This window comes from Procambarus clarkii, chromosome 93 (assembly GCF_040958095.1).
Source record: "Procambarus clarkii isolate CNS0578487 chromosome 93, FALCON_Pclarkii_2.0, whole genome shotgun sequence".
Classification (NCBI taxonomy): domain Eukaryota; kingdom Metazoa; phylum Arthropoda; class Malacostraca; order Decapoda; family Cambaridae; genus Procambarus; species Procambarus clarkii.
The window spans coordinates 11,410,731-11,423,009 of NC_091242.1; the positions used below are offsets into that span (position 1 = coordinate 11,410,731).

At 43.1% G+C, this 12,279-nt stretch overlaps 2 protein-coding genes across 2 annotated transcripts in view; one reads left to right on the forward strand and one right to left on the reverse strand.

Annotated features, from left to right (window-relative positions):
• LOC123747816 (venom protease) overlaps positions 1-12,279 on the forward strand; it is a 469,133-nt gene that overhangs the window by 159,119 nt on the left and 297,735 nt on the right. The window lies entirely within an intron of this gene.
• The window catches only part of LOC123750386 (sphingomyelin phosphodiesterase), a 114,807-nt gene continuing 111,716 nt past the window's right edge, over positions 9,189-12,279 (reverse strand). The window contains exon 7 of the mRNA XM_069319450.1: positions 9,189-10,852. Coding sequence (XP_069175551.1) covers positions 10,708-10,852 — 145 coding nt within the window. The 3' untranslated portion in view covers positions 9,189-10,707. The remainder of the gene's footprint in view (positions 10,853-12,279) is intronic.

Sequence of the window (12,279 nt, forward strand, 5' to 3'; positions counted from 1 at the left end):
TCAACATCTGGTTCCTGGACGATGGGGCCCCTGGCAGGGACACAGGAGTCCCTGCTAGGAGATCTACAGCTAGTAAAATCTAAGAGAGAGGAGTTAGGACTCACCCTAAACCCATCAAAGTGTGAAATCATCTCGTCTAGCCAACCAATCATAGATGCAGTACAAACCACATTGCCAGGAGCCCCAGTGATCGCTCCCACCAACAGTGTGTTGATAGAGGCATCTCTAGGCTCGAGCGCCATTAAGGTAATCCTCGAAGAAAAGCTGAACGACCTGAGGAGGATGGAGGGGAAGAATAGGGGCTTTGGATGCTCACGATGATCTGTACCTTCTCACAAGGTGCCTGGCTTTGCCCAGACTTACCTATTTCCTAAGGTGTGCTCCCTCCTTCGACAGCCCAAATTTAATAGAATATGACTCACTCCTAAAGTCAATAACCATGAAAGTGTTAAACCTTTCCCCTGCAAGATGACCAATGGGATCAAGCAACATTCCCAGTTAGACTCGAGGGTATAGGTGTTCACAAGGTGACACAGCTAGCATTGCCGGCATTCTTATCCTCGACCAGTGCTACAGGTGAATAAGTTAATGAAATAATACCAGAATAGCTAAGAGACTCCATTGGGATTCATGACCGCAAATTAGGGGAAGGAGCCGGTCAGTGGGACACTCTTGCCAACTCACACCCTCGACCAACATTTCCAAACGACTACAAACAGGCCAAATGGGATAGCCCCTTATTGGAGAACATCGCCACAACATTACTGGAGGCATATTCTGGAAAAGACAGAGCGCATCTTCTAGCTGTGCAAGCTCCCCATGACTTCCTGTTGGCAGTCCCTAATTCCGCCTTGGGTACCCGCCTGGACCATCGGGCCCTAAGTATTGGTGTTACCCTGTGCCTTGCCACCCCTATCTCCAACGTGTATTTGCGGCCATGCACGGGCATACCAATACGGCAGCCATGGTCTCATCTTTCGTAAGACACAAGGAAAGATTGCCAGACATGAATCAGTCAATGACATCATCATGAGAAGTTTGGCTACAGCTGGGCGCCCATCACCAAGGGAACCTCAGTTGTGCAGACCTGACAACAGCCAAAACCCCCCAGATGGAGTCACCCTGCAGCCATGGAAGGAAGGTAAACAGGTCGTATGGGATTACACGTGTGTGTCTACATTGGCTGATACCTTTCTACCTTACAGCACAGTTGAGGGAGGCGGGGCAGCCACCTTCAGGGAGACCCAGAAAACCAACAGGTACAGGGACCTAGAACGTTGTTACAGGTTCGTGCCGATAAGCTCTGAGTCTCTGGGTGCCTGGAGTAAATGAGCACTTACGTTCCTAGAGGAGGTGGGTGATGACCTCATTGGGAAAACTAAAGACTCAAGAGTGGCCACTTTCCTGTTCCAGCGCCTCAGTGTTACAGTTCAGAGGGAAAATGTGTGCTGTATCTTGGGTCGCACCCGACCTCCAAAGAGCTGGAAGAAGTCTTCGAATTCTGTTATAGTGTTATATGTGTGTGTTCACTGTAAACTGTAGCAATGCAATGCAATAAATTAAAATAAAATTAACAAAAAAATAATAGGGGTGGTAGGAGAAGAAAAGATTAAAGTGTTCAGTGAGAATCCACAAGGACTTCTCTGAATACCCTTTATTTTCTTCTTCGAGGCTGTGGGTCCCTATAATTGCACCAGAGGTGATACCCCAATTTTATTGTATATATTTATATATTAAAATGTTGTGAGGGTACCACCTATGGTGCAAATGTGGGGACCCATAGCCTCAGAGAAGAAAATAAGGAGTATTCAGAGAAGACCTTGTGGATTCTCACTGAATGCTAATATTATCTTCTCCTACCCCGCCCCCCCCCAGTCTTTTGTATATACACATATATATTTGTTATATTTAAACTTTGTTACAAAAAAGAAGTTACCTATAGGGTACAAAGATGTACCTATAGGGTACAAAGTTAATACATTAACTTGTATTATTCATACAAGGATAAGATTTTAATGAATTCAGTTCTATGACTGAACACTAGTTCTGTTTAAAGCAGGAATTTAAACATGTACATAGTCCAGCCTAGCACCATACCTATCAGCAGCCAATATTCATTTACTATAAACACAACAATTTAAATTGTGGAAGTATGATATTAAATGACCTTAAATGTAGTCTAAGTACTGTTAACTAAGCACTAAAGATTATATTCAATTAGATAAACTTATATGATAAATTAAAGATAACTAAGCAAGCAATTGTTAAGTTAATTTATATGTTCAAGGATATATAAAGATATATTCAATTTATATGAAGAGGTTCAGTCCCCTCGACTGAAAAACTCTTCCCAGACTAGGGACACTTATGAAGCAGTGAACCTCACGAGTGTCTGGGGTCCTGGAAAAGATTCAAGCACTACAATATTAATAAACTTACTGAAATATGAGGTGTTGCCTCACTCTATAACCGACAGACAGACTTATTGGATATATTAAAGTTATACAAGCATACAATTGGCCAACTAATACACTTAATAACATTCAATATACTTCTCTGAATGCCGGGTGCCTGTCAGACAAGTGTGCCAGACTGGATAACTCTCTTGTCGAATTTAGGCACGATATTTTATATCACAGCTTTGCTGTAGATTGTTCTGGTAGCGTTGCTATGTGATTATGTTCTTAATTGTGTTTGCAGTAGGATGATGGTGTAGGTAGAGACGGTGTCACTTTGTGTGCTCCACTCTACACTTATTTAGATATGTTATAGGAATTTTTCCTTGTAGATATATTGTCCAGGTACTCCCCCAGTTTTAGAGAGTAATCACTGGTGATAAAGATAATTTGATAACGTGTCGTAAGTCGATTAATGTTCGCTAAGCACCGTGAAACATGTTCACTGTTTGTAAACACACGCATTCTGGCCTCGAGGTGTGGTGGACGCTTCTCTCCCAGCCATCTTCCCCCCCCCCCCCCCCATGCTCCCTGAGCAAGGTAACCTTCAATGAATATTGATTGATTATTTTTACTGTCTAGACATATGATTGAGATAAGATGTGATTATAATATAATTAGATATAGGATATAAAGATTTGTGACGGTGTTCCCCCCCCCCCCCTTATATTTCTCCCACGCCAGCTGTAAGAGTCATATCCACTTTTCCCGAACGTTCTCTACGTTCCGGGGAACAATTTGACATGTGTGGGAGCGTGGAGTGTTCACGCGTTGGCGAGAAATTCGCAAAAGAAGAGTGTTATTGTTAATGAGTGTTATAAGGGTTTAGGCCCTTTAGGACACCAATATGTCACTGACCCCTCTGTTTTGCCGCCAAAACGGTATGACGTCAGTGGCACCAGATTGGTCAGGAACAGTGACGTGGTACAGGGAGCCAATGAGAAACGCCCCTGGCAAGTACGACGTCACTAGAGCAAGGGGGGGTCCGGACATCGCGCCCCAGTGGCGCCAAGAGTTTGACACGACACGTCGAGGTGGTCAGACGTGTGAGAGGAGGTCCTGTCAGTTTGACAGTTTACCCTGTTCCGGTGGATTTTACGCGTCACCCAGTAGTCTGCAAGCACCCTGTGAGGTCTTCCTTCATTCCATGTGTTTACTAGTTGTGTTTTTACGGGGGTTGAGCTTTGCTCTTTCGGCCCGCCTCTCAACTGTCTATCAACTGTTTACTAACTACTTTTTTTTTTTTTCACACCACACACACACACACACACCCCAGGAAGCAGCCCGTGACAGCTGACTAACTCCCAGGTACCTATTTACTGCTAGGTAACAGGGGCATTCAGGGTGAAAGAAACTTTGCCCATTTGTTTCTGCCTCGTGCAGGAATCGAACCCGCGCCACAGAATTACGAATCCTGCTCGCTATCCACCAGGCTACGAGGCCCCCTGGACTGAAGAAGGAATTGACAAGAATTGAGCAGGAAGTGCTCCAGTGACAGGCGCTTTGCAAGAGGTGAAGTCTTATGCAGTGACGTACGGGACGTCTGAGCAAGTTCACCCGTTTTGTGACAACGTAGCGGCTGGGCCAATCCACCGAGAGTCAGGAGAAGAACGAAACTAGCTGGGAATCAGGACGACTGCAGCCGAGAGAAAGGTCTGCAGCTGTAGTTGTGAGGAGAAGTCGATGGCCAGGAGACCGACTCCAACCCTTCAAGAAGTTGTGGAAGAGCACGGGCCTGCAGAGGATAGAGCACGGTGAAGACGCATTTTTTGAGGTGTTGAAGAGGTTCCTGGAGAGAGCATCAGTGTGTGTGTGGGGGGGGGGGGGGTGCATTCCCTACAACAAGTCGAGATCCGGGACCAGGAGCTTCAATTCAACTCTCAACAGAGGGCGAGTCCACATCAGTGAGGTGGAAGTAGGTAATTTAGTTTTCCTTCCCATTTCCCCTTTAGTCAGCTATTTTAGCCAGAGTATCTTCTATGTCGTGAGCAGGGCTCACCAGTGTCTATGTCATAGTAAGGCACAGTTGTGCAGAGTGAGGCTGTAGTGAGCTCTCACTAAATATATGTGTGGTGTGTGAGTGCACCTGTGATTTATTGAAGAGTTGCTGTGTCAATGACATTTATACTCATGTGACATTATTATTATAAGTTTGTGTCAAAGAATATATATATATATATATATAAATGTACCATTTATTAGTATAAGGCTGTGTGCCCCGTATTGATTCATTATTGCTCATATTGATGAAGTGATCTATATATATATGATGGAGTATTGAATAACATATTCATGTGTATGGTGATTTGCTGTGTCATTGCCATTGAAGTAATTTACGGTGCTTAAGGACAGTACAGTGACTTGATTGCATTTATTACCATTACTGTGATATACGGTGTTCAATGCCTTTACTGTGAGCTACTGTGTTAATCGCCTTTGAAATGATTTATTGAGCATTAAGGCCAGTGCAGTGATCATAGCGTTTATCGCCATTATAGCAAGTTATTGTGTTGATTGCCAGTATTGTGTTTACTGTGAATTTAAAGAAATAGGCACTTAACACCAGAGAAACAAGTACAGAGAGAGATCATACAGCGAGGGGGCGTGGCAGCTGTGAATGACAGAAATGGGAGTATTGCCATCTGGTTGCGCCCCAGTTTATGAAGAGGGAGTATTCTGCTGTCATGTATTTCTTCGCTTTGTTGTTGATATAGAGATAATACTTTAATATTTTAAGTAAAATACAAAACTACCTTCGCGTTTACATTATCCCTCCATTGCTTGTTGCTACAGAGTCCATAGAAAGAGTGAGAGTGATAGAGATACATACCTGCCTGATACAAGATTTATCCAGTGTGCATTCTGCCACTATTTCCACAATCCCACGATACCACTGACGTGTTACTGGACACGGGAAAGACCAGTTGGCGACCTTTCAGTTAGCAGTAGAGCCCTCTGTCGGGGCAGGCACACGATCGAGAGAGTAGATTGTGTTCTCACTCGTCTTTGGCTAGAAGGCCAGCTGGAGATTGACTGGGAAACTCTCCAGGTGAACAGTGGGACGTCGAGGATGGAGTGAAGACCCGCAGGGCTACAGTAAGTAACAGTTACCACTACTAGTACTTGGTAGTGGCTGGTGAGAGGTAAAGAAACCCTGACATTGTTGATAGTGACAGGATATTAAGTAGGGTTATTTACTTACTTACTTACTGAGTTTAAGCAAATCCCCGACATTGGCGACCTGGCCAGGATTCTAAGTACGGTTACTTACTGGACGAAACCCCGACAGATTATAAGTAGTACTTGATAGTACTATTGATTATTAATAAGGATTTGATTTGATCCCTACCGGAAATCGATTCAATTGTTCCAATAGTTTTTTAATTAAGAAATCCTTCTACAAGCTTCTGGATACTTGAGAAATCATGCACAAAGTCATGTAGGCACCTATAGGGCCCTATAGTTTACGTGATCATAGGCATTGTCATGTATGATCCAGATGTATAATGAATCTGTAGTGATTCTGATATGATTTTGATAGGATTTTGTTATGATTTAGATATGATATAAAAATAATACATTTCTTAGATAATAATATAGATATAGTGGGTAAAATTTCCCACACAGGCTATTTAACACAAGGGGCACATGCACTAGGGGACGCAGATGGAAATTGAGTGCTCAAATGAGCCACAGAGATATTAGAAAGAACTTTTTTAGTGTCAGAGTGGTTGACAAATGGAATGCATTAGGAAGTGAAGTGGTGGAGGCAGACTCCACGCACAGTTTCAAGTGTAGATAAGATAGGGCCCAGTAGGCTCAGGAACCAGTACATCAGTTGACTGACAGTTGAGGGGGGGGGCCAAAGAGCCAGAGCTCAACCCCCGCAAGCACAAATAGGTGAGTACGATGTTGGTCTCTTTTAAGGCGTTCTGTTTGGTGTCTGGAGAGTTTTTTATAAGTAAGTTTTTCGGTCTTCTTATTTTTGTAGTAAATTGTTAATTGCATCTTCTGATTGGTGTCTGTGGGGATAACGGTCCAATCAATAATATCTTTCAGGAGTCTTTTCTCCGTTTTATGAGCCGTGGAAAAGAAGTTCCTGTAAAACAATCTAATAGGAGGTACAGGTGTTGTCTTGGATGATTCTTCAGAGGTTGCATGGCATGTCACCTTTCTTTTAATGACATCGTCAACATAATCTTTAGAGAAGGCATTATTGACTAGGACCTGCCATACTCTACAGAATTCCTCGTCGACCTACTTCCAACCAGAGCTAAGAGTGAGAGCCTGTTCGACGAAAGCGTTGACAACACTCCGCTTGTACCTGTCTGGGTGGTCACTATTAGCATTAAAGCATATTCCTATGTTCGTTTCCTTAATGTAGACTGCAGTGTGAAAGCCTCTATTCCTTTCTGTGACTGTTACATCTAGAAATGGCAGCTTCCCATCATTCTTCCCATCTCGTAAGAGAAACTTATTAACACCGAATTTTACTGGAATGCCTCCTTCAACTGCTGCATCGTCTGACATTAGGAGCCTAGCATAAATATGTTGTCAATGTATCTTCAGTATATGGATGGTTTTAAGTCCATGTCAACTAAGACCCTCTGCTCTATGGTACACATGTAAAAATTCGCAAACAGGACACCTAGGGGAGAACCAGTGGCGACCCCCATCTACTTGTTTATACATGTGCCCATCGGGACTCAAGAAGGGTGCTTCTTCAGTGAAATCTTCGAATAACTTTCTCAGTATGCTCTCTGGTATATCTAGAGAGGTCAAGCCAGATCACGATTCACTCTGTCCATCGTCATCCCGATTGTTTCGTCCACAGGTACGTTAGTAGAAAACGACTCCACATCAAGAGAAGCTCTTATCTCCGTGGCCCATTCTCCCACACAATAAATCAACAAATTCATTTGGAAACTTCAAGCTAAAAGCACAAGGCACATAAGGAGTCAACAGGCAGTTGAGTTGCTTAGCCAGTCTGTATGTGGGTATCTGGCTGATGATTGGCCGAGGTGGGTTTCCGGGTTTGTAGGTCTTGACATTCCCATATGCATAACCAGGTTTGTATTCCCGATAACCTTTGACAGGTGGAGGGAAGATTTCTTGGCATTCACAGTTTCTACCAATCTGGTTACCTTCGTTTTCAATTCGGCTGTAGTGTCCCTCGTGACCCTTTGGAATTTAGTTTGGTCAGAGAGGACGAGGTTCATTTTTGCCAGATATTCGTCTATTTTAAAAATAACGTATATTGGCGACTTGTCACCTCTCCTGACGATTATCTCCATATTCTTGGAGATGGCCGAAAATGTTCATTTGGAGATGATCGAAAGTGGAGTTGAATATGACCGAAAGGGAAAGATTAATGATTCTATCACGAATCTTCTGAATATCTATTATGTTTTTCTTCACTGTCGAGGGAAATTGAAAAATTAGCTCTCCAAAGTTCATTTTCACACTTTATTAAAAGCTGACGCATAGGGATGCCTTTTGCAAAATACATTTTCACAGACAACTTTACCATGTTTAACGTCGGATTATATTCTCTTTGGGTAAAGAACAAGTGGATGAATGCCATAACATTAATTGGGTGTTAAATGTATAAACAGGGCAACTTACGTTCCTAAGGTAGTGTCATTGGATGCTGTCCCTGCATTAGCTCTGGGTCCTGAAGTGGGATGAATGTAATTATTTGTTAGCTGGTTGTTGATTGCTGGTTAGGATTTCTTGGTATGTAGTGCCTCGCTGATGTCCAGTCTCCTGCTGTCGTTATACCTGTCGATTATTTCAGTGTTGCTTGTTAAGATGTCTCTGGTGATGATTTGGTTATGTGTGGAGATATCCATTACACGTAGCTCTCATGTGATTCTAAAAGACTTATCCTAATCTACTTAGCGAGTTTGGTGGTGCAATATTCCTCAATATATTTCCTGGGTGCTCCATCTTGTAGATGCAGAGTAATTCATATATTTGAGGAAGCTCTGTTATAACCGATGAGTTCAAAACTGTAATTAAAAATTTGCATCCTACATTTGGGCAAGGTTATTCATGAATCAATTATTTGGTTTTATTCCTGCATTCTGGGTGGTGGTTTATGAGGCAATCTCACAATTTTAATTTTGTGCAGAAGAATAATAGTAGTAGGCATCCATCAGTCTCGGGAGACTACGGAGTTGCGCTCCTGTTGTCGGTCTGGAGTGGCCTCACTAGGGCGCAAAGCCGGGGTAGGTTGATATGGAGGAGAAGCTGTCACCTATGAAGCAGGTCCTCCCCTTCCTCTTCATGGCGCTAAAAGTCTCCAATGGGAAGGCAAATACCAATACGATTGGTTCCAGCACCTTCAAAGGGACTTTCAGAACGAGGTTGAAGGCAACAGCTTCCTCCATGACCCAACAGATGGAAGAGTAATAATTATTAATTAATTATATTTTTATTGTAATAATAATTGTTGTAACGAATAGTTAATACTCATCCTTCTGCTGGGGCATGAAGGAAGCCGACCTCGGGTGTAAGGGGGCTGTGACGATCTCTGGAACCCGTAGGTGAGGGACTCAGACGTCCACCTATTGGGGCTCGTGCAGCTCAAGATCTGCTTCAGAAAAATAATAGGTTTACACTATAATATGTTACTTATCTGTAGTTTGAAGACTTTCGTCATTTGTGTTATTACAGCCATCTGATTTATCTTCATAGTTCTTCACTTCATTCGTGACATTTAGACAATAGTTTATTTTATATATTTATTTGACGATTACATGAATTAATTTTATGATATTTACCATAAATTTGTATTTATAGTGTTTTACTATAATATAATACTTTTTACCATTATATAATACCATATAATTTATGGTATTTACCTTTAAACTGATATAATTTTCATGCAATTTATCTCTTATTGGCTAGTTCATAGGTGTATGTGTGTACCCGCAGAGGCGTGTGTACAGTGAGTGTATAGCTACAGTGTGTACAGTGAGTGAATGACTGCTGTAGTGAGCAGCAGTAAGTGCGTAGTGAGTGTATCACTGTAAGCGTTTAGTGAGTGTGTCACAGTGTACAGTGTGTAGTGAGTTACAGTGTGTAGTGAGAGTGTTACAGTGTGTCACAGTAAGTGTGTAGTGAGTGTATCACTGTGTGTTGTGAGAGTGTTACAGTGTGTAGTGAGTGTATCAATGTATGTTGTGAGTATGTCACAGTATGTATGTAGTGAGTGTATCACTATAAGTGTGTTGTGAGTGTGTTACAGTAAGTGTATAGTGAGTGTGTCACAGTAAGTGTGTAGTATGTCACAGCAAGTGTGTAATGAGTGTGTCACAGTGTGCAGTGTGTCGTAGTGTGTAGTGTGTATTGAGTGTGTCACAGTAAGTGTGCATTGAGTGTTACAGAACAAGTGTAGTGAGTGTGTAACAGTAGATGTGTAATAAGCGTATCAGAGTGTGTAGTGTGTCACAGTAGATGTGTAGTGAGTGTATCACAGTAAGCGTTTCACAGTAGGTGTTTAGCACGTGTTTCATAGTAAATGTGTAGTGAGTGTTACAGAACGTATGTAGAGAGTGTCACAGTAGGTGTGCAGTGAGTGTTTTACTGTAGGAGTATGTAACAGTGTGTAATGAGTGTATCACAGTATGCAGTGAGTGTATCACAATAGGTGTGCAGTGAGTGTATCACAATAGGTGTGCAGTGAGTGTATCACAATAGGTGTGCAGTGAATGTATCAGAGCATGAGTGTAGTGAGAGTATTTACTATTTGTGTATGCAGAATCGAGCTTTCATAGTTGGTGTGTAGTGAGTGTGTCACTACTGTGACACTCAGTGAGTGTGTCACTACTGTGTGTCACAGTAGTGATACACTCACATACTGTAGTAAGTGTCTCACATTAATTGTGTAGTAAATTTCCCGAAGTGAGTAGGGAGAGAGAGAGTTAGATTAAGTATATAGTGAGTGAGTCACAGTGCGTAGTGGGTGTGTCACAATGTGTATTGAGTGTGTCACAGCAGGAGTGTAGCGAATGTATCACAGTAGGTGTGCAGTGAGTGTTAGAAAGGCGTGTTGCAATAGTGTAACAAAAGGAGAGTACTTCATGTCCAATGGTCTTCATGAATGAGTATAGAAGCAAGTGATGAATGAAGGTCTCGCATACATTTTCTGCTGAAAGTTCGACCAAGACAAACGAAACTCGACGTCTCAATCTTGACCTCCAACTAGCCAGTTTGAGCACCTTCTCCACAATTCCACTTTGACCTTTTAGAGACCTCTCTTCCGCCAGAGGATGGCGAGGCAGTTGTCCAGGTCGTTCCTGTTAGAGGTGACAAGGTCGCAGAGTCTCTGCTCGTAACACAGGTCATCACATCCCGCCTCAAGGAACGGGTCTCCTCCGCTCACATAGTTCCTGAACATGCAGGGAGAAATCTGTGATTAGTGGGTGGTGTGGGTGCGTGGTTGGTGGGTCAGTAGGTGGTGATGGTGGTGTGTCGTTGGTGGTCAGTAGTAGGTGATGGTGGTGTGTGGTTGGTGGGTCAGTAGGTGGTGATGGTGGTGTGTCGTTGGTGGTCAGTAGTAGGTAATGGTGGTGTGTGGTTGGTGGGTCAGTAGGTGGTGATGGTGGTGTGTCGTTGGTGGTCAGTAGTAGGTGATGGTGGTGTGTGGTTGGTGGGTCAGTAGGTGGTGTGTGTCGTTGGTGGTCAGTAGTAGGTAATGGTGGTGTGTGGTTGGTGGGTCAGTAGGTGGTGATGGTGGTGTGTGGTTGGTGGTCAGAAGCGGGTGATGGGGGTGCGTGGTTGGTGGGTCAGTAGGTGGTGGTGGTGTGGTTGGTGGGTCAGTAGTGGGTGTTGGTGGTGTGTGGTTGGTGGGTCAGTAGTAAGTAAAGGTTGTGGTGTGGTTGGTGGGTCAGTAGGTGATGATGGTGGTGTATGGTTGGTGGGTCAGTAGGTGATGATGGTGGTGTATGGTTGGTGGTCAGTAGTAGGTGATGGTAGTGTGTGGTTGGTGGGTCTGTAGTGAGTGTTGGTGGTGTGTGGTTGGTGAGTCAGTAGTGGGTGATGGTGGTGTATGGTTGGTGGGTCTGTAGTGGGTGTTGGTGGTGTGTGGTTAGTGGCTCAATAGTGGGTGATGATGTGTGGTTAATTCGTCAGTAATAGTGATGGTGGTGTGTGGTTAGTTGGTCAGTAGTGGGTGATGGTAGTGTGCGGTGAGTGGGTCAGTAGTGGGTGATGGTAGTGTGCGGTGAGTGGATCAGTAGTGCCGGAAAAACCGTCATCCTTTACTAACATTAAATACAATAGGCAGATAATATTGCTGATGGATTGAAATAAGAAATTGACTCACTGAAAATGAGGCACAGTGAATATTTCTTCAAAAGATAGCGGAGATATCATTGCCATATGTCGCCGTTAAATTCACCACCTAATATTGAGAATTATTCTAAATACATCAGTCTTTGGACTGTAAACATCATTAATACATTTCCCTTGAATCAATTTAATTATCAGTACTAAAACCGATTAAATGTAGGCCCTCTCTCCACTTCTTGTCGACATCTGGACAAAACGCTTGATGAGTCGATAGGAGGTATACCAGCCAGTAGTCGCCATTGGTCGTTAAATTTAACAGAAAAAGACTTGCATGGAGCTAACTTCGAGCTACACACAAAAGTGCTCTTGGACGTAGTGTTATGGGGATCAAAAAGCTCGCATCATCAACACATTCATTGTCTACAATAAGGGAAGTGTATTTTCTTATTCCTATTCTATGCAACTTATTACTGGACAGCAATATTAAATTTAGGATAATCCGGTTTGGACACGAGACGAGCCACCC